Genomic DNA, 25,031 nt, shown 5'->3' with positions numbered 1-25,031 from the left:
TTATCCGCATTACTTTGGAAATGCGTTCATAAAGTCAAAATCTGGTCCCGATGCCGCTATTATGCGGATAATTGCAGCATCAAAATAACACGGGTAACTCTGGTCCCGCTCCGATTTTACGACCAAATTATGCGGCTATTATCCGCATAATTGGGTTTATGAAAGGGGTATTAATGTATGACAAGTGATCATTTCTTGTTCTAAATGATCCCTCTATATATAAACTGACTCAGCAGAAAGAACATGTTCCAGTCATGCATAAAGTCATGCGTAACTTTATGAACAGCTTTAAGAAACACCCATCAGGCCTTCAAAACTTACGCTCTGGAGACGGTCACTGATGAAATCCTGGTTACTTTCGGCAATGGACCGGGGTTGAGCTCCACATCGCCGCACAGGATGAGGAGCATGGGCAGTGTGAACAGCTTTATGACCTCCATGCTGATTTCACACTGTTTCACATACAGGGTGTTCCTACTCTGAGTCCTTTTGACGTTTTTAGCTAAATGGTGATGACGGTGGATGGTAAGTATGTGGCAAGGATGAGAGAAAAGTAGTGCGAGGGAAAAGAGTGTTGATCACCAAAAGTGAGCACCCTGCTAAAAAAAAGAGAAATAAAGAGAGAATAAGCCATCATCCATGCAAAGAATATGTCTGTATTAAAACATAGAAATATATATACCATATTGCTATGCCGGGCACTGGTACATGTAGCTCTGAACACAGGGCCTGGCCAGCCCTTGCTTCACATCTTTCGCTCTCTAACAGAAGTGCTCCTAAGATCAGCTCTTTAATTAAATCTATATAAATTTTAATACAAGCAAAGTGCAGACCTGTGTTTTTTATATATCAACTTCCAATTCCAAATAAACTATGAATTACGTCATAATCTGCATAATCTGCAACTTATGGAATAGTTTTCCTTAGCTTGTAGTAGAGTCTAAGAATATTTTGAATAGAGGATTGATTTTTGGTGGCGCATTGCAGAATTCAAATTTGATTACAAGGTTCCTCCCCCGGACCGCGCAAATTCTCCAGACGTCACTCTATATCATCAGGAGTTGGACATAGAGGAACTGAAGTTCCTGCATCCAGGACTGAACCATATGTAGCCTTATGTATAGAAATAGCCAAACCTGTACAAATATTAGATAAACTTGTGCCTATCTATCTCTAATGCTGGCAAATGGCAATGCCATGACAATACTAATTCAGTAGACTGTATCTTGCTAGTCACAACACAACACAATTTCATTTAGCATGATCCCTCTGTCTACATAATAGTCATAGTCTAGACTTACTTAGTCTTATTTCAATTTGACATAATAGGCATTGGCCAATGTTAATGCGGTGCCAATGCAGTTTCGTGCAGCAAGACTTCAAGAGAATTTCCCCAACTTGTTAGCAAATCCCTCAATCATATTTCAACGTCATTAATATTCTGAAAAGCAGTGGGCATGTAATATGCTCACTGCTTTTCCGAACATTGTTATCGGGCTGTAGATCTATTCAAATTGAAGTTCAAGGTCATTATGTCTAAATTTTGCCTTAATTTTTCGATTCATCAACACAATACCCGCAGTTTATTTGATTATCATTTACCATGAGTACGTACCTCAGTTTCCCGTAACTCAATTTATTTTCAAGGACCTATTCTTTGGAATAATTTGTCGCATTCTATTAAAACATGCCGAACCCTCAATTCTTTTAAACGTTATTACAAATTACATCTTTTAAGTTTTTATTCTTAATTTGCATGTATAACTACGCTATATTTTTCAATGCATGTGTTAATATAATGTTTTCATTTATGTTATCTTTTTTGTAATATTTCTTAATTTTGTCCTATAGTTGTTGGGTCAACGCTCAATAAGGCTATCTGCTCTTTTTTCTTGGCCCCTCATTCTCATTAATATGTTTTTTGTATGTTGTCACAATGTTTTACCCCTTAACAAGTATTGGCGTGTGAAACCATAACCTTAACAAGTATTGGAAACAGAACAATACCCTTGGGCTAGGCAAGTATTCTCTGAATTGAACCCCTAAACAAGTACAGCGATATTTTAATTATTATGTCATGTACTTCGGTCGTCGGTTTTACCTTTTACCTACATCATTGGATTTAGTACAGCCCAACCTTCAACATCGGACTCAAAAACATGTAGTGTTGACTGTTGGGGTAAAAAGTACATCCTTTATAAAACATTTTAGTCCTCTTTATACCCTCGCAAATTTTATCCTAAACACATAGGCCTGACTTTCCCAGCAAAATAGATACCCTTTTTTCATTATTTCAGTATTTTTGACACCTTTATTACATTTACACGTACGTAATGTGCCCTATCTTGAAAAAGACATCCTTTTTACATGTTTTTTGGTCGCGCATGGTAATCCACTCGTCAATGCAAGAGGCCCCCTGGGCTCAAAATGGCACTGTATGTATTAAGTTCAGATATACCAGGGAAGTGGGAGTTGCGGACAGCCGAAGTACATGTAGATCTAAGTTCTAAGTCACTGGGTTTTTTTCCCCTTTTGAATTTATTTTTTCCTGTTTTGGTGCATTTCAGGCCAAGACGGAATAATAACAGTCCAGACCAGGGTGACCAGACGTCCCGTATTTCCCGGGATCGTCCCGTATTTCCCGGGATCGTCCCGTATTTTGCTCCTTTGTCCCGGCGTCCCGACAAACCCTTCCCGGGACGCCTATTTGTCCCGTATTTCAGAAAATTGACCAAATGTAGTTATTACCTTTAAAAGTGACGAATTTTCTTTAAATAACCAACAGATGACGAAGCAGAGACAACAATAAAATCGATAACTAAACCTTTGCAAGTTCTTCGGTGATTTTATTGCTAAATTGTACCCAATACATTGCAAACTGGCCTCCTGCCTCTGTACTGGCAAGGCAATTAGGATCGGAGCAGATTCTCAATGGTGCAAACAATGATATGATAAACAGTTTTTCCACCAAAATAATCACAAAATCGGCGGGAAATTTGTATAATTATATTATGGATTCTCAGGTTACTGATTTGGAGATGTGATCGGAGAAACAAGTTATGAGTTTTCATAGCTAGATCTAGTTGTTTTTAGCTTTCGTTGTGTATCATGCCGCGATGTCATCAAATTGTTAAGTTGACAATGCCTCACTTCGAAATTTTATTCATTTCTGAAACATTTTTTTTTAAATATACTAAAAAACACGAAACATCATGATTTTTTATTAGATGATTGGATTGTTTTTGTTCGATCTTTTCTTTCTTTTCTATCCTTCTATCTTCATTCTTCGATCTATCCTTCCTGCTTGCCCTTTTTGTTCCATCTATCTTTATTTCCTGATCCTTTTTTCTCTCTCTCTGTTCATTTTTCTTTCTATCCTTTTTTTTACCTACCTTCTTTATTAAATTTCATTTTTTTAAATTTCCTTGATTTTTTTCGTTTTTCTTTGCTTCCTTCTCCCTAGCTCTCTTTCCTTTTCTTTTCGTTCTTTCTCCTTCCATTATTTTCTTCTTTTTTTCATTCTCTCCTCCCTTCATTCTTTCCTCCCTCTCTTTCCTCCTTTCTTTCATTCTTTATTTTATTTTTCGCTTATTCTTTTCCCTTATTCTTTCTTTACCTTCCTTCCTGTTTTACTTCTTTGTTTCTTACTTTCAAAGAATGAAGGAAACATGACTTTCCTTGATTTTTCTTTCCTCCTTTTTTCTTAATGTTTTTCTCTCCTTATTTATTTTCTTATTTTTTTTCCTTAAACTTTTTTTTGCTTCCTTCTCCCTCTCTCTCCTTTTACTCTTTGTTCTTTCTCTCCTTCCATTATTTTCTTCTTTTTCATTCTCTCCTCCCTCTCTTTCCTCCTTTCTTTCATTCTTTATTTTATTTTTCGCTTATTCTTTTCCTTTATTTCCCTTATTCTTTCTTTCCCTTCCTTCCTGTTTTACTTCTTTCTTTGTTTCTTACTTTCAAAGAATGAAGGAAACATGACTTTCCTTTATTTTTCTTTCCTCCTTTTTTCTTACTGTTTTTCTCTCCTTTATTTTGTCTTTGAATTCACACATTTATTGAACTTCTCTTCCTTTCTTTCTATATTCAACTCAAAGAATGATGAAAACCTTTTTTCTCTTTTATCCTTTCTTTCATCCTTCTTTCATTCTTTCTTTTTTTTCCCTTCATTTCCTCTTCATTTTTTTTCTTCTCAATTCATCTCTTTTTTTTCTCTCCTTTATTCTTTTGTTCACCCTCCCTTCCAATTCTTTATATTTTTTCACAAGTCTAACACTGTAGCCTTCTTTGTTGATCTTATTTTGTCGATTGTCCCGTATTTCATTTTGTGAAATCTGGTCACCCTGGTCCAGACAACTGGAGTCCAGTTCTTTTTAATTTTATGTAGGCCTATTCTGAAATAATTCATGATAAAATTGATGAGCCCCGATGGGGGATTTTTGCATTGTTAACCCTACAATACATAACCATGATAACCTTGTTCATTGAATGAGTGCTATGTGGCTGCACGAATGCGAGCCGTCTGTGTACGAGAATTTTTTTTTAATGTAAAAACTCCTCGAAACAGACGACTGCCAGCTGCAGCTGTCTAGACTTAACTTAAATAAGACTTAACTCACAGCAGCTCAGCCTCAGCTCAGCTAGGCCTATCCCGCGCCCGGTGCCGGGTCTGCGGGGGCGCGGGCCGCGCGGCACCGCCACCGGGCCCGGGCAGAGTCGGAAGTTGGAGCCCCTCCACGTCCACCGCGCTGCTGTCATGTTCGTGCGACTTCCGCCATCAATTATGGATTTTTGACAGGGACGTTTCTTACCAAGATAGCAATTGTACTCTTTCCTCCAAAATAGGGAAGTTGCCGCATCAATAGTTTTGTTGTCGTAATAAAAGGGTGTGTATTTCAGAACGATCTCCAACTTCCAAAACAATCAGGGAACCACGATAAACATCTCAATAAACGCGTTTCAACCGCGAGAGGGCGCGCGCAGAAACGCAAAGATTTTCGTAGCTCAAGCTATTTTGAGACCATTTTGGGTGAATAATTTCAATACCCCGGTTCAATACAGAAAGTAAAATCAAATAAAAATAACGTGTCATCAATAATGAATGAAAAAAATGAAGTTATGCCAAATATAAATTAGTATGCTTGTATATTGTTAGTTTAGTGCACATGCGATATAGGTAAGCCAATTCCAGGGCGGATCCAGCCTTCGCCAATAGGGGGGGCCCGGAATTTTTTTTTTCAGCCATATTTTCCCCGATCGGCCACTCGAATATGATATCTGCCGGGATTTTTGGTTTCTTTAAAGGGGTAGTCCTATTAGTCACTTCTTTGCTTTATTCTTAAGAATAAACATAAATATATAATACCATAATCATTATTTATATAATGCGAGCGCGAAGCGCGAGCTATTTTTTTTTTTGAATCTTATGTACTTTTTCTAAAAGTTTTGAACATTCTGGGCAATCCTGAAAAAAGATAAGTATGCAAGTGAATAATTATTACGAACGTGAAGCGCGAGCAGAAATGAACTGATGGAAAAGGTACTGTTAAGGACTTGCTTGCAGTTAGCCATGAAGATGTTACATATTTTAAAAAATCAAATAATGCGAGCGCGAAGCGTGAGCTGAAATTTTTTGACATGTGTACCTAAGGAATGGAAATTCTAAGCACTTTTGTAACTTAACATAATAGGTAGGCCTATATAACTAAACGATTGGTGCGAGCGCGAAGCGTGAGCAAAAAATTTCGTGATTTAGACCTACTGAACGAGACACTCTATTCAAGTTTTGTAAATCATGAAAAGGATGAGGAAGTGGGGATCGATCTTCCTTACATTAATAATGCGAGCGCAGAGCGCGAGCGGAAAATTTTTATATACGTTTTGAGCTGATCGAAAACGTATTTGTTATGGACTGCTTGAACTTAGCCATGAAGACGTTACATTTTATTTCAACATTCAAATATTTTTGACATTTCTACCTGAATAATGGAAATTTTAAGCACTTTTTGTAATCGTGGAAAGGATAAGACAAAAACTGAACATTATTGATGCGAGCGCGAAGCGCGAGCGGAAAAATTCTGGACACTCTATTCATGTTTTGTAAATCATGAAAAGGTTAAGCTATTGGAAATTTTCACACATTAATAATGCGAGCACAAAGCGCGAGCAGTTTTTTATATTGTTATCTGAAACTGGATAATTATTTGAATGGAGAACAAGCTGCGTATCTGAATAAACATGTGTTTGAGATATCGACCTAGAATTTGGGTACTCTAAATACCTTTTTTACCATGAAAATCAATAAAGCGAGCGCAAAGCGCGAGCTAAAAATATATGATATTCAGATCTGAAAAGGGGTCACTTTAAGCTCTGTATTGCAAGCACTTTGTGGAAAAATTGTGAGGTGAAAAAGGATAACAGTTAAAACAGAGCTGATATTTTCAATTATTGTTACTTTGAGTTTTGACATAGGACCGGGATATTCTATAAGGACATTATGTCATCATAAGAAAATGCTGACTATCTTCCTATTTCTCTTCCTAAGCATGAGAGCGCAATATCTAATAATATTATGAAAACTGGACATTTAAAGCACTTTTGTAATTATGCATAAGATGCATGAGTTTAAAATCTATCAATGCGAGCGCAAATCGCGAGCAGAAATTTATGATTAATTGTCATCAAATGGTGATTTTAAGTAGTTTGTTTTAGAATTAATATTGAGATATACATTCAAGATTTTTCAAGATTCAAGATTCAAGAAATTTATTTCATTTCCAAAACAAATATAAATCGAATGCAAATACAAATCAAAGTACGAATACAAAATAATTTTTAACTTAGCATAATTATATAACAAACGCTTGTATGAGCGTATATGGAAATGAGGGGATCCACTAAAAAAGCATTGCTTGTAGAGCGTGGATCCCCTATAGCTAGTTGAATAAATAATTTATATAAAGCAATTAAGACAAGACAAAGCAATAAAAATTAAGTAAATATGGAAATTCATTCGGCTGAACGAATATACAATATCATAAAAATGGGAAAGTAAAATGTGATAAATATAATAGGAAAAACTATTTTAGAGTAAGAAAGGAAATGATAGCAAAAATGGAAATAAGGTGACAAAAATATGGGACATGTATTATCAAAGACACACACACATACAGACACGCGAACAAAGAAAACAATATAGTGACATATTAGAGGATGGAGGAGAGAGAGAGAGAAAAAAGAATTAGGCTGACCGATAGAGGGAGAGGGAGAGAGAGAGGGGGGGGGGAGAACAAAATTTGAACATGGATCAACGAGAGCGCTAGCATGAAAACACAGATTTGGGATTGATACCCGGGCGATAAAGGAAAATTTAGTGTGAAATACAAGATGGATACAAGACAATCAGGACCTACAAACAAATCAACTTCGTTTGTAGGATACTAACAAAAATACTTTTAATTTTCTCTTAAAGGAGTTAATGGAGGGGGCCTGTTGAATATCATTGTGGAGAGAGTTCCAAAATTTTGGGGCTGTAAAAATGAAAGTACTTTGAGCAAAAATAGTTCTTAGCATTGGTAGATGAAAGTGATCGCCATGTCTGGTAGGATATGTATGATAACTGTTATTTTGAAGAAACATATCGTGGAATACGGAGGGAATCATGTCGTTTTTATAGTTGTACATAAACTGTCCTAGTTGAAATAAATACAAGTCTTGGATTTTAAACAAATTATATTCGAGGAATAGCGGGTCAGTGTGAGAACGGGGATGTGAAAATGAAATGATACGAAGAGCTTTTTTTTGTAGTAGTAATATTCTGTTTAGTAAATTTTTGTGTGTATTGCCCCAAACCAGGATTCCGTAGTTGAGATATGGTAATATAAGAGAAGAATATAGAGTTAGTAGAGAGGTAACAGGAATAAATGTTTTTAACCTATTTATGATGCCTATGTTACGAGAGATGGTTTTGCAAATATTGTCAATGTGACATTTCCAGGAGAGTTTGTTATCTACATGGACACCCAGGAATTTGATTGACGAGACACTTTCCAGCTGAATATCTTCAATACATATATCAAGAGGCAACGAATCTATAGTATTACTGAATACCATGTATTTGGTTTTTTGAAGATTGATTGATAATTTGTTAGCTCTAATCCAACTCAAAACTTTAGTTAATTCATAATTTATTATTTCAGCAAGAGTAAGCGTAGATTCTTGTGGGAAAAAAATAAATTTGTGTCATCCGCAAAAATAATGAAAGATAGAATACTGGATGCTCTGCTAAAGTCATTTATATACAAAATAAAGAGGAGTGGTCCCAGGATACTTCCTTGCGGCACACCACAGCTAATATTGCACATATTTGAGGGGTGATCATTGAAAGAAACAAATTGTTTTCTGTTGGAAAGGTAGTTCCTGAACCAATCCAAGGCCTTCCCACGAATACCATAATGCGAAAGTTTATGAAGTAGAATGTCGTGGTTTATTGTATCGAAGGCCTTGGAGAAGTCCAGGAAAATACCAACCATATGGGAAGACTGATCGACTGCATGAGTAACTTTTTCAACAAAAGATAATAATGCATGAACTGTACTATGCTTTTCTCTAAAACCAAATTGGAAATTAGAGAAAATGTTATTATCACAACAAAATTTGATTGTTCTGTTATATATTATTTTTTCCAAAATTTTACCAAAACACGGTAAGAGGGATATTGGCCGATAATTGTTAATGCTAGATTTATCGCCTTTCTTAAAAATTGGAATAACTTTAGCAATTTTCAGGGAATTGGGGACTTGTCCATGAATTAAAGACATATTGAAGATGTAAGCAAGTGGTTCTGCAATATATGGAATGATAGTTTTAAGTATTAGATTATTGATGTCATCATAGCCAGAACTTCTTTTATTATCGAGGTTTGAGACAATATCAGTAATTTCATGAGGGGAAGTCGGGCATAAAAATATTGAGTTCGGATTGGGCGGGGCAAGAAATTCGGCAAAATGTTTGTTTGAGGGCGCTATATTTTTAGCGAGGTTATTTCCGATCGATGAAAAATGGTCATTAAATATATTAGCAATGGTAAAAGGCTGTTGAATGATCTCATCGTTAGATCTAATTTCTGTTATAATGTCTTTATTTTCTGAGACATTCATAGCTTGCTTGAGAATTTTCCAGGTGTTTCGCATATCATGTTTATGTAATTGTAGCTTATTTTCAAAGTATTTTTTCTTTTCAATACGAATTATTTTAGTTAAAGTGTTTTTATAGGATGTGTATTTTGCTCTGTTTTTTTGCGTTCCTTTTGATTTATATTTGTAATACAGGTTATTTTTCCGATTTATTGACCGAAGTATGGATTTTGATATCCATGGTAATCTAGGGGACTTTTTGTAATTCATCTTATTGTTTCTCTGTTTTGGAAGGTAAATGTCAAGTTGGCCTGAAAGCAAATCACAGAATTTATCGTAACAAGAGTTGATGTCTTCTATTTCATAAACACAGGACCAGTCGATATTTTCAAGACTAGCACTTAAACGGGTTAAATTATTTGTATTAATATTACGCCTTAAGGAACCGACACCTTGCCGAATGTTTGATTGTGATATTTTGTAAGATGTCATGATTGGATAATGATCAGATATATCGGACAAGATTATAAATGAATCAGGATGGGGGATGGTATTAGAGAAAATATTGTCAATGAGTGTAGCAGATAAATTTGCGACACGAGTTGGTTTGGAGACAAGTGGTAGGAATGAGGCCGCTAAAAAAGTTTCAACAAGTTCGTGCGCAATATTATTATTTGTAGTTTTTAGTATATTTATATTGAAATCTCCCATGATAAAACAGTCTTTATTGGTAAAAATAGGCCATCGCAACAATTCCGACAAATGTGAAATAAATTGATTAGCATTAGAATTGGGAGGTCGATAAACGACACCTGCAATGATATTCCTGGCGCCGGTGACTTCAATTTCTATAAAAAGAGATTCAATAAAATCATTGACAATTGAAATATTTTCGTGGACAGAGTAACGAAAACTATTATGAATGTATAGAGCAACGCCTCCACCTGTCCTGCCCAGTCTGTTTTTGTTAATGAAGTTATAGTTATTTAAGGAGAATGGAAGGTTGGTGTCCTGCGATAGCCACGTCTCTGTAAGACCCATAACAGACAAAGGTTTGGGTGATGGGTTATTCAATATCAATTGTAACTCATCGAAGTGCTTGCTCAAGCTCCTTATATTCAAATGAAGTAGGGAGAATGTATTGGAGTAAAAATTCTTAACAATATCATTAAATTGGGAAACAGTTACGTATTTACAAAGGGAAGTATGTGCCGGGTCATTGTGATCAAAGTCAAATTGTAGCTCTTCAGCCGATGAATTAATGGCATCAGCAATGAAATTTTCATATGTACCTGAAGAACTTGTGAGGGTTACGTTAGTGGGAGAGGATCTAAACAAATCAAATAGTTCGTCATCTGTTAGAGTGTTAAAAGCGAAATTGTTGTCCACACTGGCCATTGAGAGCTAGGAATTAAAGCCTGTAGAAAAGAATAATTGCCAGTATTGAAATCAAATGATACATTGTTCGTGCTCTCGTTGATAGAGGAGTAGTGAAAGGTGAAGACAGGGGAAAGAAATATGCAGCGGTAACAGAAACAACGGTGGTGAATGACAGGCACACAAGAAATTGACAAACAAGATGATGATCGCAACACTTAACAAGTCACAGACAAGGAGGGAGAGAGAGGGGGAGGGAGAAAGGGGAAAGCAGGAACAGGGGTAGGGGTCTTAGAATGAAAAGGAATAAGAGAAAAGAATGATGTAGAAAAACTAATAAGATACAAAAAAAAACACACTTAAAAACAAAACAAAACAAAACAACGTACGAGAAAAAGGATGTGTAAAAAAAGGATGCAATGAATGCAACAGAGAACGAGCACGTGTAAAACTGAAATATAAACTATAAAGAATGTGCAGAACAGTTACATAACAAACAAACACACAACACGGAGACGCGTGAACGAACACAGTACACAGAAAGAAGTGAACGACTACAGAAACACAATAGACGAAAATATAGAAAGGAAAATCTGGAGACATAACTCACTAATCAAAATGCAAGCGTGCAGCGCTAGCTGACACGTTTTGACAATCTGACCTAAATACACTCTAAAAATGAGGTGCTAATTCAGCTCTTAAAGAGCGTGTATAGTGACTGCACTTCGGAGTGCTGATTTTTCTCGTTCAAATTTGAACTAGACAAATCAGCACTCCGAAGTGCAGTCACTATACACGCTCTTTAAGAGCTGAATTAGCACTTCATTTTTTAGAGTGTAGGGATATTTTGAGAACTTCATGGAATACAGGAAAATAATAGGTGACTGACAAATCAAATATTGTGAGCGCGCAGCGCAAGCAGAAATTGGTAATATTCAGACCATAAAACAGAAATTTTTACACTTTTAAAAAATCAATTTGTAAATAAAACAAAATAATGAAAGTTCAATTTCCCAGCTGAAATATGTTTTGTATATTGACTTCAGAATTTGATATTTTAAGGTCCATATTGAGCAAGATATCACCTAAAAGGCAATGCGAGCGCAAAGCGCGAGCGAAAATTTTATATCCCGACATGAAAGATTAAAAAAAATAATTTCCAAGTCTTCCCCTTATCTTATTTTATTCACTCATCTTCCTCCTCTTATGCTTGCCTTCCTTCTTTTCTCCTCTCTTTTCCCTTTTTCTTTTTTCCTTTCTTTTCCCTTTTTTTTCTTTTTTTTTTGCTCCGCCAATAGGGGGGGCCCGGGCCCCTCGGGCCCCCCCCTTGATCCGCCAATGAATTCCTTAATTTTCTTACCTTCCTCTTTTATATTTTACTGGTCATGAGAATACAGACTATTCCAATGATCTAAAACAATAGGATCAACTTTTAGTCAAATCAAGGAGATATCACCTCTATCTCCTTGGTCACATCACCATTGCTGTAATTTAAATTCAAACAAGGTCAATGCATTTCAGTACATGCATGGAATTTCTTGATTTACTCCAATATGACTGCGAAAATCGTGAATGATTATCGGGGGGCAGCTAGAGGCCAAGCGTAAAAAAAATTAGGGCCTACTTTTAATCACAATTTCATGGTAAATCTCAAGTTTCAATACATGGCTTCTATAAAATTGGGGGGAGGTTAAGTCTCCCCAACCCCAAATCCCGCCCTTTGAGTCCAAGTTACCTGGTGTATATTTAAGATGCAATAACTTTTGCCCTTCTTCCGATTCATGCCCGAACAAAGCCCCAAAGCCCAAAGGTGACCCCGAAAAAAATGGATCTATGTAGGGGCCTGTTCCATTAAGAATAAATCCAACAAGCATACATTGAAAATTTATTTAATCACTGGAATAATATTTTTTTCGAATTTGGTGTGGCAAATAGGTATTCGTGTAGACCCCCCCCCCGGGCTCGGAGTCAGTACCCCATGGGACATGAAATATGATAATTCTTCAGTTTCTTGTAAAAAAAAGTGAAGGCTAAAGTTAAAGCTTCCTTTGTCATAAATTCTTTATCACAAAATTATGAAAGCTACGAAAATTGATCATGTTTTTTAACTCTTTGGATGCTGAATTAATTTTTTGGGAATAAAAATGACAGTTCCTTTTCTACTTTTTTTTTATAATATTCCTATCATTTTGTGCAGTAAAGGATAAGTCTCTTTTATTGCACTGTTTGTCTGATTTTCCTTCCCTTGTCCTATTGAGGCCTTCATCAATTTCAAGCTCTAAGCTTGAGATGAAGGTCTCCCACATTTCAAAATGTACTATGTTGATATATATATATATATGATTTTTTTCTGTTATTTTTTGTAACAATTAAAAAAAATATCAGGTATAAATATATTTTAATTAGATTATTAGATTGTATATATGTATATCTTATTAATTATATCATTTACTTATGTTATGCTAAGAAAAAATGATTTCATTGGAATGTGGAAGTAAATAAAATCAAATCAAGTTGGACAGATGATATTTTCTTTGAATATAAAGTTCAAAATTCCACCATCGATATTGATAATTATTGAATGGATGCTACCTGAGTGAGAGCTAAAGCTTTTTATCACATTCCCCGGTATCAGGGCAAAAATTAATTACTACGATTGTTGAATTTTATTGTATGAATGTGCAAAGTTGCAACATCAGCGCAGCAATAGTTAAACAAGTTGAGACAAAACAAATATTGAGTGTATGACATAATCGGTTCTCCCAGGCCCCAGGACAATGTAAAGAAGTCTCCCCCACCCCCCTATAAAATTGAAATCAAATATTTGTTGCAAACCCTCTTTATTTATTTTCTCTGATAATTCGTTAATGATAAAGTTGCAGAAATCAACAAAATGAAGTGAAAAAGTTCCCATTTTAAAATAATGCAAACGAGTTTTGTTCTTAGTCAAGTATTCATTTTTTACTTATCATCGGTTTGTTGGTCTTTAACAATCTCTAAAATACCCGTAACCCATGCTTTTTCAAACTCTTTCGTTATGAATGAGAGAGCTATTATAGCTATATAGTGTATGATTTCTGGTTACCTCCCCATTTTGCCTTTCTGCCATGTAACATTTATGGCCTGCGCCATTTCGAAAAAACAAACAATACAAATCTTTTCAAATAATAAATTGGTATTCATTATTGATGGGAGTCAGAGAGAAGTGAATACTTGAATAAATGTAACAAAAAGCCATTTTGCAGCGGTGGATGTGAACATTTTAATTCAAAAAAAAAAATAAATGGATCATAAAGGTGACATATATGGAAAATCAGAAACATGCGCACGCACGTTTAGGCCTATGAAGAAAGCCTGAAGGCCCTATGATCTTTATTTAAAATATGCTTAAATCATCCAGTTTCAGATCAGAATATCAATAATTGTTGGCTTGCGCTTCACGTTCGCATTATTTATGATACCCAATTAACCATATTAATGATCTACAAAATATGAACAAAGTGTCCCGCTTTTAGGTCTAAAATTTCAATTTTCTTCCGCTCACGCTTCGCGCTTGCATAAAATTTAATAGCTACATACCTATCCCATTTTTACAAAAAGTGCTTAGAATGTCCATATTTTAGGTCGGAATGTCAAAAAGTTTTAGCTCCTGCTTCGCGTCCCCATGTACCGTATTCGTGGGTAGCTGTAAACAGTCCTTTACAGGTCCCTTTCCGTTCATGTTAGAACATTTATTAAAAATTTCTGCTCGCGCTTGGCGTTCGCAGAACATACGCATCTTGTTCAGGATCACAAACATTGCCCAAAACAGGACAAAATACATGAAAGATTTTTTTAAAAATAGATAACAAGATTATTTCATATTTATGTTGTTTTATAAGAATAAAGCTAAGAAGTGACTGATCGGGGAAAATATAGGTGAAGATAATTTCAGGCCCCACCCCCTATTGGCGAAAGTCGGATCCGCTCTTGTGACATATTCACACACATACAAAAAAAATGTTGCCCCCCTGAAAAAAGCAAGGAACCCCCCCCCCCCTGTGCCCCCCAGGAAAAAAATCCAAGCTATGCCACTGGTGCAAAGCACCCCCGCTTTCCATGGCCATGTTTTACTGCCTGGTTGTCCCTTGGAGACAGTGGTGTAATCAGCCAAAATTATTGAGGGGAATAGATATGGCGTATTGCATATAATTTATTTTAAAAATTGCAGGCGAGCGAGCAAAAAAATTGAAATTTTTATTTAAAAAATCAAATTTTGTGATTTATTTTTACATATTAAGAAAATTATACTTTACCTTTTCTCTTTTTTTTTTGATTGATAACGAATTTATTTCATTCCAAAATTTCAACAAGGTTACAAAGTAAAGCCAAATAATAGAAACCTTCTGAAAAGCAAAGCTTGTTATTGAAGGTTTCCTTTTTTTTTCTTGGTCATGATTTTTTTTTTTTTGGGGGGAGCAAAAGAGCCCCCCCCCCCCCCACCCCACCCCAGCGCCCTCATCTGTACGTAACTGCTGGAGAGGACTTCACAGCCAATGCTGAAAAAAAATGCAAAGGTCATTTTACTCATAAATAATTTGTAGTCTCCGTTGTCGTTTGTAGTAGTCTAGCGCCAGCTGTTGATCAAAATTGACCAATGATTGAAATCTTCAGAAGATCGAAAGTTGTTTTTCTCGAGAAGAAGGCCGAATTTCAGTGATAATTGACCATTAATCCTTGCACAGGAATTGCATAATAATAATGAATGGTAAGGATTGATATTTTTCCTTTTCATAGATAATTTTGAATCAATTTAAGTATTACAAGTATTCTGTTTTGATGCAACCATCATTAACCTAACTAACTTGTTTGATGTCACTCAGTTTTCACTGACTTGAGATTGCATGCAGGAGCACAGGAGTGCTGCAGCCGCGTTAGCACCTGTGTCTGTGCCTAGTGCTGTAAACTTGTAGTTGTAACTTGTAACTCTACCTTGGCCACATGGCCTGTGCGGAAATCTATGTCGGGGACAGGGGGACGTATCCCCCGGGTGGGGCCAGTCAAATATAGTGCTATGTCTGAGCAAGGAATTTCCAAACACCCCCTAATCTTTAACAAGTTTTTATCTATGTGCAAAATAACCCCCTTTTTGCAGGCTTTATTTACACATTTTCTGCCCCTAACTTTAAACAAGTTGTTGCCAAAATATGACATGAAATTGAGGGAAAAAGCTTTGCCTTTGGAAAAAAAAACCCTAAAAACGTTTGGCTAGTCTTAAAAAAAAAAGCTTTGGGGGGAAAAAAACATATCCTACATACCGTACGTTTGACCCTGCAATTGCCATGACCAGTCTGACTTGAAAATCAGTGTTTTTGATACCCTTAACAAGGCCACGCACGTACCACGTCCAAAACTGAAAAAACACTCCTTTAAACACGTTTTTTTGTCAAGCGTGTGTATAGCAAATATATATTTGACTGCCCCCCCCCCGGGCGTCCCCCTACCAAAAATAGTACTTAGGGGGACACAATATTGAATATTAAATGTCCCCCTACTATTTTTTTGTCTTTTATGAATATTGCATGTGTTTTGGACTAAATGACCTACATGTAACATAATTGTGAAAACCCTTTTTTTTTTGCTTGTCAAATTTTTTGGACAAAATGACCTTAAGTGCTTCACGTTACATTTTGGCTCATGGGGAACATGCTCAAACATTTAAAGCATACTGTGTGAGTGGTATTCATTCAATGAGAGCAATTTGACCATGAATAATTACCCCACCCCCCCCCCCCCCGCTGTTCACAGTTGAGCACCCATTTCAATGGATCAGTTCATCAACTTGTAGAGAGATCTATTGCACTGTAAAAAATTAGTTGAAATTACTCAATAAAATTGTGGCAAAACCTTGCCATAATCTTTTAAAGTATTTATGACTTGGGCAGTTTTAAGTAAAATTTACTTATTTTTTGCATCCATATTAACTTAATTAAGTAAAACAATCACTAAAATATTTGAAAAAATCAATTGGGGGAGTGGACTTTCGTGATTCGAAAGTCCGCTCCCCCATGGTCCCACTTTTGGTGGCATCAATTCATCTTAGACATTTTTTATCCAAATATTAGGCTTTGTGCATTGTTTCTTACCTTGATATTTATACGCGATCGTTTCATTCTTACAAATAAAACAGTAGAAATAATATAAGCATTTTCTGAAAACCTAAAAAAGAAATCTGAAATTTTCTGCTACATGACTATTTAATGTTGCTCTTTCTTTGATTCAACGAAAAAATAAAATAGTTAGAACACCCTTATCCAAAACAATTTCAAACACAAAAATATATGACAGGTATTTGAAAAAAACAGCATTTACTTGCTCTAATGAATATTCATGCATTAATAATATGACGTTAATTGAAAAATATAAGTACATTCAACATGATTTTATAAGTAATAACCGTCTTTACTTAATTGAGTTAGATTTACTCAAAGCAAGCTATCAATACGTGAATTTTCTTAAATGTATATTGAACCCAAATAAATCAAGTAAATTAAAAGACAAGTTAAAACTACTTAAAAACAACAAAAAATAATTACAAATTGTAAATCCTACATGTACTTAAATACATTAAGTGTTAACTACTGATTCAGAATTTTTTTTACAATGTGCTTTATAGCTACAAGTACACGCACACAGATGTTTAAAAGTTGGATTCATGGTTACTGTAGCTTTTAATAAATCACAATTAAAGTATACTTGGTACATGCATGTTATACATAATTTCATTAAATTACATCTTGGTGATTCATGGAATACTCAGTACATCACATTTTGAATGTTTTACTACATTACCTGAAATTCAGGATCCAAATTCTATTTTACATGTAAATGATAAAAATAAGATTTTGATAATCAAGCCATAAAAAAAATTGTGAATGCATGAAACCTCATCTGAAGTATTATTGTACAAGTGTTTTAATGATTATGAATATCATTGTTCAGAAAACTATGAATTTTTCCTACTATCCTGTATTAAAATCAATATACCTTTTTTCAAATCTTGTTTTTGAGATATCAAAAAGTTGCATCCTTTTCCCAACCACTTTTCCCTCTGCTTTCTTCCCTGCATGTACATACTACCTATCTATCTTCCTGCGTTCATATTTTCCAATATATAGTTATACAATGGCATACACTACAAGTTTCTGGCCTGTCTAAAAATAGAATTATATACAGTAATTTTCCTTGCTCTTGTCATACTGTATTTGTTAGAATTTATTGAAACATTTGATGCTCGATTTTTGAGTTGTAAGAAAGTATTTGAATTTAATTGAAAAGAATTGAATTCATTTCAAATCATCCTCTTTCTTAATATAAGCTTCATTCTTTCATGATCAACCATTGTGACAGTGTATTATGCAGTCTAGATGTCTACGCACTGCACATTGCGAGAGATGCTCTTGGGGGAAATAATGCATTATTCAAGCTGTTTTGTTGTAGGTGCATCTAAACAAGGCCAGGAAAGCAAGATGCTTGTGCCTCTTTTCCCCGGAGGCATGCAATTATTACAGTTTGGTATGGAGCGTGCTTGCTATGTATTGCATGATTTATACACGATTTCTGTAGGTGTGTGTTCTCCATGGATACAGCATGCATATTCTCTTTTTGCAGCAAGAAAGCAGTAACTCGGGATTCTCCATAATAATAGTATAAGTATATCCTATAATAGTATTTTATATCATATCATATTATATTGTCATATTACATTGCATTATATTTTTCAGGATTGATATATTACGTATTAATTTTGCACCCTTTTTAACCTTATTTTACTTCCTCTGTAGCCAGGTCATAGCATCTCTATGTAAAGCTTTTTTTTACTGTCTCCTTTATCTTTCCATGGACATCGTTTTCTGAAATTCGATGGAGATGAATGCAATATACTTGTATGTAGAGCAAGAATAGTTTTATGTCAGATTAGATTTATATGGTAGATTGTATTTATTTTCTGTACACAAAGTACAAACTAACATTACAAAGTCAAGTATTTACAGAATTTTCAATCAAACATAAAAGTACAAAAATAAACATAATATACAGTAATTAAATAAATCAGTGACTGAATTTAAAATAGCAAACGCGTAGATTAAATGCCTTTGTCAAGGATTTTAGTGCTACACTGGGTTTGGAACCCGAGACCTTGTTCAAAGTTGTGACTAATCCCGGGGGGGGGGGCACTTCCATTTACGAGTGGATACCATGCGCGACCATGGGGTCTCGAAAAGCACCCTAAACACGTAATTTTCATATTCTGAAAATGCACCCCTTAACAAGTATTGGCATGTGAAACCCTACCCTTAACAAGTATTTGAATCAAAACGATACTCTTGGCAAATATTCCCCGAAATGAACCCCTAAACAAGTACAGAAATATTTTATTATTATGTCACGGGTCCTTCGGGTCGTCGGTTTTACCTTTATACACATCATTTGGTTAATAGTACGACGCCACCTTCTACATCTCATGCAAATCGGACTCTAAACACGTAGTGTTGGGGCAAAAAGGACATCCTTTATAAAACATTTTTATTTGTTTTACTATCCCCGCAAATTTGACCCTAAACACGTAGCTTTCCTAGCAAAATGAATACCCTTTTTCATTATTTTTGTGTTTTTAAACCCTTATCATGTTACGTACGTAACATGCCCTATCGTGAAAAATACATCCTTTTTACGTGTTTTTTTGGTCTTGCATGGTATCCACTCATCAATGTAAGTGGCCCCCCCCCCCCCCCCCGGTGACTAATCCACTGAACCACAGTACCGCTTAATTGGTCACTTTTCAATTTCATTGTTTTCATTGAAAGGGGCCTGTTACATGATTTTGACTGACTAATTGTGCTGAGCCAATCAGATGCAAGGATTTCAGTAGATTTTAACAGTTGTCTGTGAAAATCACAAATGATATACTCCCTTGTGGACTTTTTCATAAAGAAAGCAGTCAATGCTTTTCTCTGAATACATTGTTCAGGGGAATGTTTCATCAAAATTATTGTCAGAGAAGTTGTCAGATCTGACAACTTTCCTTGATTACGATGGGCTGAGAGAGTCAGAGAGACACTGTTACTATGGCATCTGTCGGATAAAACATTAAATAAGTCCTTTCCTGAAAAGCTCCCCTGATCAATCAAGCCATTCTGATGTGTACTTTCATTAGCTTAGAACAATTGTTTGTGAAAGTCCCTATTTCATTCATGAAATTATTATTTATTATTATTATTTGTTTGGCGTCACCTGTGCCTGGGAGGCGAAAAGCAAACTGAATCACTATGCTCCATTGTGGAAATTTTTAGGGAGCAGAATTCACAGATTTTACTGTTCTGAGCCAATCAGATGCAAGGATTTCAGTAGCTTATAACTATTGTCTGTGAAAGTTTATGTTTTATTCATAAAAGGCTCTCCTGGGAAATATTTTAATGAAGCATGGGTTTCACTGATTATAAAGTAGTTTGTCCTGATCACCAAGGACTTCAGTAGATTATAACAGTTTCACGATATTCTCCACAGATCTTTACAGACCTGCCTTTCCAACCATGAGGTATGGGATGGTGAGACTACCTGTCCCTCCCGGATTCCAGAACATATCATCTGCCTCATGTCTCACAAGGTCCTTCAGAAAACCCCCACTTATTAATTTGCTCTTGGACTTCATAGCCAATCAGATTAAAGGATTTCAGTAAATCAAATCAGCTTTCTCGATATTCTCTCTTAATCTAACGGACAGCCTTTCCAACCAGTCCATGAGGTACGGGACGGTGAGACTCTACGTCCCTCCCGAATTCAAAAACATAATCCCCCTCATCTCACACAAGGTTTTCGGCCAATCAGATGCGATTATTTCAGTAGCCTATAACATTTTTCATTTCATTTTCTCCAGATCTTACAGACAGCCTATCGAACCAGTCCATGAGATATGGGACGGTGAGACTCTCCGTCCCTCCCGGATTCCAGAACATCATCCGCCTCATCTCTCACGAGGTCCTCCGGGAGCAGCCTAAGGACAACATCAAGTTCATTGCAGACTTCCTCCAGGATGTACTCAAAATCAGAGACAGTAAGTATGACTAAGATACAGCATATATACCGGTACATATAGTGCTGGGCTTTTTTTTCAATATTGTAATTATATGATATTGAGTAAATATTGAATATTCAATTTTATGATAATGTTGATATATCTCGGTAGCACAATATGACCAAAATATTGTCATTTATGAAAAGGTAATCACTATATATATTGTTCTTTATTGCTTTAATTCACCTCAGAAATTTGTAAGTTGGTATCCAAATGCCCACCCTAGCAAAAAATCAAGAAAATGATCTGAATACATTTTATGAAGCAATTAAACTACATATTCTGTGAATAGCTGGGGTAGTGATAATTGCAAGATAATGAAGATGAGGATGATGATACTGATGAAGATAAAGGAAATAGGCATATCCAGGAATGGGGAGGCTGAGGCTCGGGGCAATTTTGCCCCCCCCATATATCCTTAAAAGAGCTAGCCCCCGACTACAAAGTTTATCCAGTGTCACAGATTTTGGCAATCAGTTGTGAAAGGGGGGGGGGAGGGGGCAAGGAAAAAGGAGGTACACTGTAGGTTAATAAAAGGAAGTAAAAAATAAAAAAAAGTTCAGTGCCTCAGATCTTTCCCCTGATCTTTTCCCAATGTCTTTCCAAAGGATCGACGTACGTGCTGTGGCAAGGATTTGAACCTGGTACCTTTAGGTTCAAATCACAGAGGCTTTTCCACCTGAGTATGTGTGGAAGAGCCGTGGTGTAGTGGTTCTGACTCTCGCCTTGTAAACAGAGGGTCGTGTGTTCGAATCCCATCGCGGTCTAGCGTCCTTTGGCAAGGCGTTAATCCACACTTTGCCACTCTCGACCCAGGTGCTAAATGGGTACCTGGTAGGATGCGAAAGACATTGTATGTTTGATTTTGCCAGCGCCATAATGAGGCTGCGATGAATGCAAGGAATGCTCCCCAGGGAGTGGAAATTGTGCACTTTTCGTGCGGGATTGAAATGAATCCAATGACCGGGGTAATAATATGCTGTAACGCGCTTTGGGCCATTCTGGGAAAAGCGCTTTATAAAAATTGGCAATTATTATTGTTATTACTATAACACCTCTACCTATGAACCTTTCATGTATGCAGGTACTGGATATGACCCCGTCTTACAGGGAGACCTCATCGAGCGTGTCCAGGCCCAGTACAGCCAGCTGAGGAAGGATAGAGCAGCATTGGCAGAGCAGAAAGCAAAGAGACCGGTACCAGAGCAGGAGGGCGGGGGTAGGCCCGGAGGAGAGGCAGGGGGAGATACCGGCGGCCCTGCTACCAAGAAACTCGCTACAGGTAGGGTAGACCGGGGGAGCGTTTCATCAACATTTTTGTTCTACAAGTTGTCAGATCTGACAACTTGTTGATTTTGATTGGCTGAGAAGGGCTGTTATGGTAACTGCCGAATAAAATTGGATTTGTCATTAAAAAAAATCTAACAAGTCCTTTCATGAAATGTTACCCTCCATATCTTACAAAGAGTTGTGATTGATCCAATCAACTTCAACCATATGGAAATCCATTATTGTCATATTGCACAATGTCATTTGTATTGAGGAAGAACACCGAATTGTCAAGACAGCGATGGGTATGAGCTGCCAAGTAGTACGGATTTTCCGTATTTAGTACTGAAAAATGAGAATACTGATGGTTGAATGCAAAATACTGATTTCTCAAGTTCCATTTTTATGTGTTGTCCCATGGTATTTCTTTGAAAATACTGATTTCCTTGCCAAAATACTGATTTTCAGCTTTAAAAATACTGAAATGTTGTTGTTCAGGCAGCTCTGGGTATACATCATATCTAGAAAACATTTCGAACAAACATACGCTTTTAATAGATGTTTGCATTGCTGGCTTTCCTTAGTTGCAGTCGATCAGATAAATCGCAACGCTAAGGTAGGGCCCTTTACGTGCTATCTTGGTTAGATGTGAACTCATTCTGAAAAAAAGTTGCCATCTTAGAGGCTAAATCCATTGCCTTGCATGCATTCGTGATCTGTCACCTGGTGCATTTCTGACAACTCGGTTGACACATATTCCTATATCCTCTGAGGGAGGGCGCTGTAAGATAAAGATGACACATGCATAATGTCTATTGGGATTCAACTGTACATATTTAATTGTGCTGATTCTTTCTTAAAGCATGAACTTCATATAGTATATCTTATCAGCAGCAAATATCTATTTGATTTCAATAACTTTTGCACTTTAGATTCATTCACTCCATATTTTTTTTTCATCTCCTTTTGCACAGAAGAACCACCAGCAGCACCAGAAAGTGATGTCATTGAGAAAGTGGCGGAGTCAGCGAATGAGGTTGCAGAGGAGGCAAAAGAGGTGGAGCCTGAGCAAACACCTGTTACCACAGGCAAGTATATTTCAGGTTTTCGTCAGAAAGTCTTTCTTTGTAACATTATAACATGTAAATTAAGACCCTTTTCGATTACAGTTCATCTTAAAGTGTTTATTTAGTACAGAGGGAAGCATGGGGCTGTTAAGATTAGTGATTACCCTTCCCAAAAGATTAATTGGAATGGATCCCACTTGACAAACCTTTTTGTTCAATTACCATTTACATTTTATATACTGCTTAAAACTTAATTGTACACTCTGTTGAGAAGATTTCAGTTGTATATCTTGACATGTGCATGTGTATTTGTCATTGGCTACTTATCAATTTGACTTTGAATTTTGATAAGATTTATGAAAAGACTACCCAATTCAATTACCAATACGTGCATGTATTGGATGTATTGGTAACTTTGAGGAAGAAATATGATAAAAAGTTTCTATTATCTGTAATACTTTGTATTATATATTGATACAGCTCCTGAAGAAGCACAGGCTGCACCAGAAGCAGATGAAGGTGTACCGTTAGAAGCAGAAGCAGCGTTGCCAGACACTGAGGAGGTACCATCAGAAAGTGATGCTGTACCAGAAGAAAGTCAACCAACACCTCAGGAAACTGAAGAGGTACCACCTGAAACCACACAAGAGGGTGCAGCAAGTACACAGGAACCGACTGAACCGGCACCGGAGCCGACTGAACCAGCACAAGAACCTCCAATCACACACGAGGAACCAAGCGTTGCTACAGAAGAACATTCAGAATCAACCTAGTGTGAATAGAATTCACTGATTATATTGTAACACATTTTCATCACCAAATTTATGAACTTTTTATCACACTGAACTTCCAAACATCCCATCTGACTTCTTCATAAGGTTGTTTTTAATAAATGGTAAGGTACAAGGTTTGTCATTATTATTCCATTGGGAAAAAAGTACTTTTTAAATTAAGAAAAAAGTATTGGTCCAAATTCATGCATGTGATTCAGAATTTTGAAGTACTACAGCAGCTACTTTCAAATGAATGGTTCTTACAGTAGTATTGATTAAAGATTATATTTAAGATTTTATAATGTAAATGATACAATCAGTCATATAATTGCCTGTTACAATAACTACCATTTTGTATGGCAAGGCTGTGCCCAACCATGTACACGAAATTACAACCAATTGAAATTATTGATTGTATTTCTCTATGTTACATGCCTTAGTTGTGGTAACAGTCTCTTAATTCCTACAAAATGTTCATGAAATAATTAACATGTGCCAAATGGTGCCGATAGAAATTCAGACATTGATCAGAATTAGTAAACTTAATAGGCAAGGCATTCTATATTTCATGCTACCAATTTTTTCAGTATACTCAAATTTTTAGGTAGTTTTTTGTCTCACCTGCGAAGCAAAGTGAGACTATAGGCGCCGCTTTTCCGACGGCGGCGGCGGCGTCAACATAAAATCTTAACCTGAGGTTAAGTTTTTGAAATGATGTCATAACTTAGAAAGTATATGGACCTAGTTAATAAAACTTGGCCATAAGGTTAATCAAGTATTACTAAACATCCTATTAGAGTTTCATGTCACATGACCAAGGTCAAAGGTCATTTAGGGTCAATGAACTTAGACCATGTTGGAGGAATCAACATCAAAATCTTAACCTGAGGTTAAGTTTTTGAAATGTCATCATAACTTAGAAAATATATGGACCTAGTTCATGAAACTTGGACATAAGGTTAATCAAGTATTACTGAACATCCAGCATGAGTTTCACGTCACATGACCAAGGTCAAAGGTCATTTAGGGTCAATGAACTTTGGCCGAATTGGGGATATCTGTTGAATTCCCATCATAACTTTGAAAGTTTATGGATCTGATTCATGAAACTTGGACGTAATAGTAATCAAGCATAACTGAAAATTTTGTGCAAGTTTCAGGTCTCATGATTAAGGTCAAAGGTCATTTAGGGTCAATGAACTTTGGCCGAATTGGGTGCATCTGTTGAATTACCATCATAACTTTGAAAGTTTATGGATCTGATTCATGAAACTTGTACATAAGAGTAATCAAGTATCAC

At 36.2% G+C, this 25,031-nt stretch overlaps 2 protein-coding genes across 2 annotated transcripts in view; one reads left to right on the top strand and one right to left on the bottom strand.

Annotated features, from left to right (window-relative positions):
• LOC121420112 overlaps positions 1-599 on the bottom strand; it is a 94,563-nt gene extending 93,964 nt beyond the window's left edge. Inside the window, exon 1 of the mRNA XM_041614646.1 lies at positions 322-599. Within this exon, the coding sequence (XP_041470580.1) occupies positions 322-440 (119 nt within the window). The 5' untranslated portion in view covers positions 441-599. The remainder of the gene's footprint in view (positions 1-321) is intronic.
• On the top strand, positions 507-24,386 carry LOC121419537 (predicted GPI-anchored protein 58). The gene is made up of 5 exons (XM_041613992.1): positions 507-525; positions 20,425-20,601; positions 21,707-21,904; positions 22,866-22,979; positions 23,439-24,386. Exons 1-5 carry the CDS (start codon positions 507-509, stop codon positions 23,729-23,731), a joined length of 801 nt encoding a protein of 266 aa, XP_041469926.1. The 3' UTR covers positions 23,732-24,386.
• Positions 24,387-25,031: the final 645 nt, after the last annotated feature.

This window comes from Lytechinus variegatus, chromosome 8 (genome assembly GCF_018143015.1).
Source record: "Lytechinus variegatus isolate NC3 chromosome 8, Lvar_3.0, whole genome shotgun sequence".
Classification (NCBI taxonomy): Eukaryota; Metazoa; Echinodermata; class Echinoidea; order Temnopleuroida; family Toxopneustidae; genus Lytechinus; species Lytechinus variegatus.
The sequence above is the reverse complement of the archived record's forward strand: the minus strand, read 5'-3'. Positions and strand labels throughout refer to the sequence as shown.

Excerpts from the sequence above, each read along its gene's own strand:
- LOC121419537 (XM_041613992.1), top strand. Across the intron at positions 21,905-22,865 it reads TACCAAGAAACTCGCTACAG|AAGAACCACCAGCAGCACCA; the intron begins GTAGGGTAGACC and ends CCTTTTGCACAG. Across the intron at positions 22,980-23,438 it reads GCAAACACCTGTTACCACAG|CTCCTGAAGAAGCACAGGCT; the intron begins GCAAGTATATTT and ends ATATTGATACAG.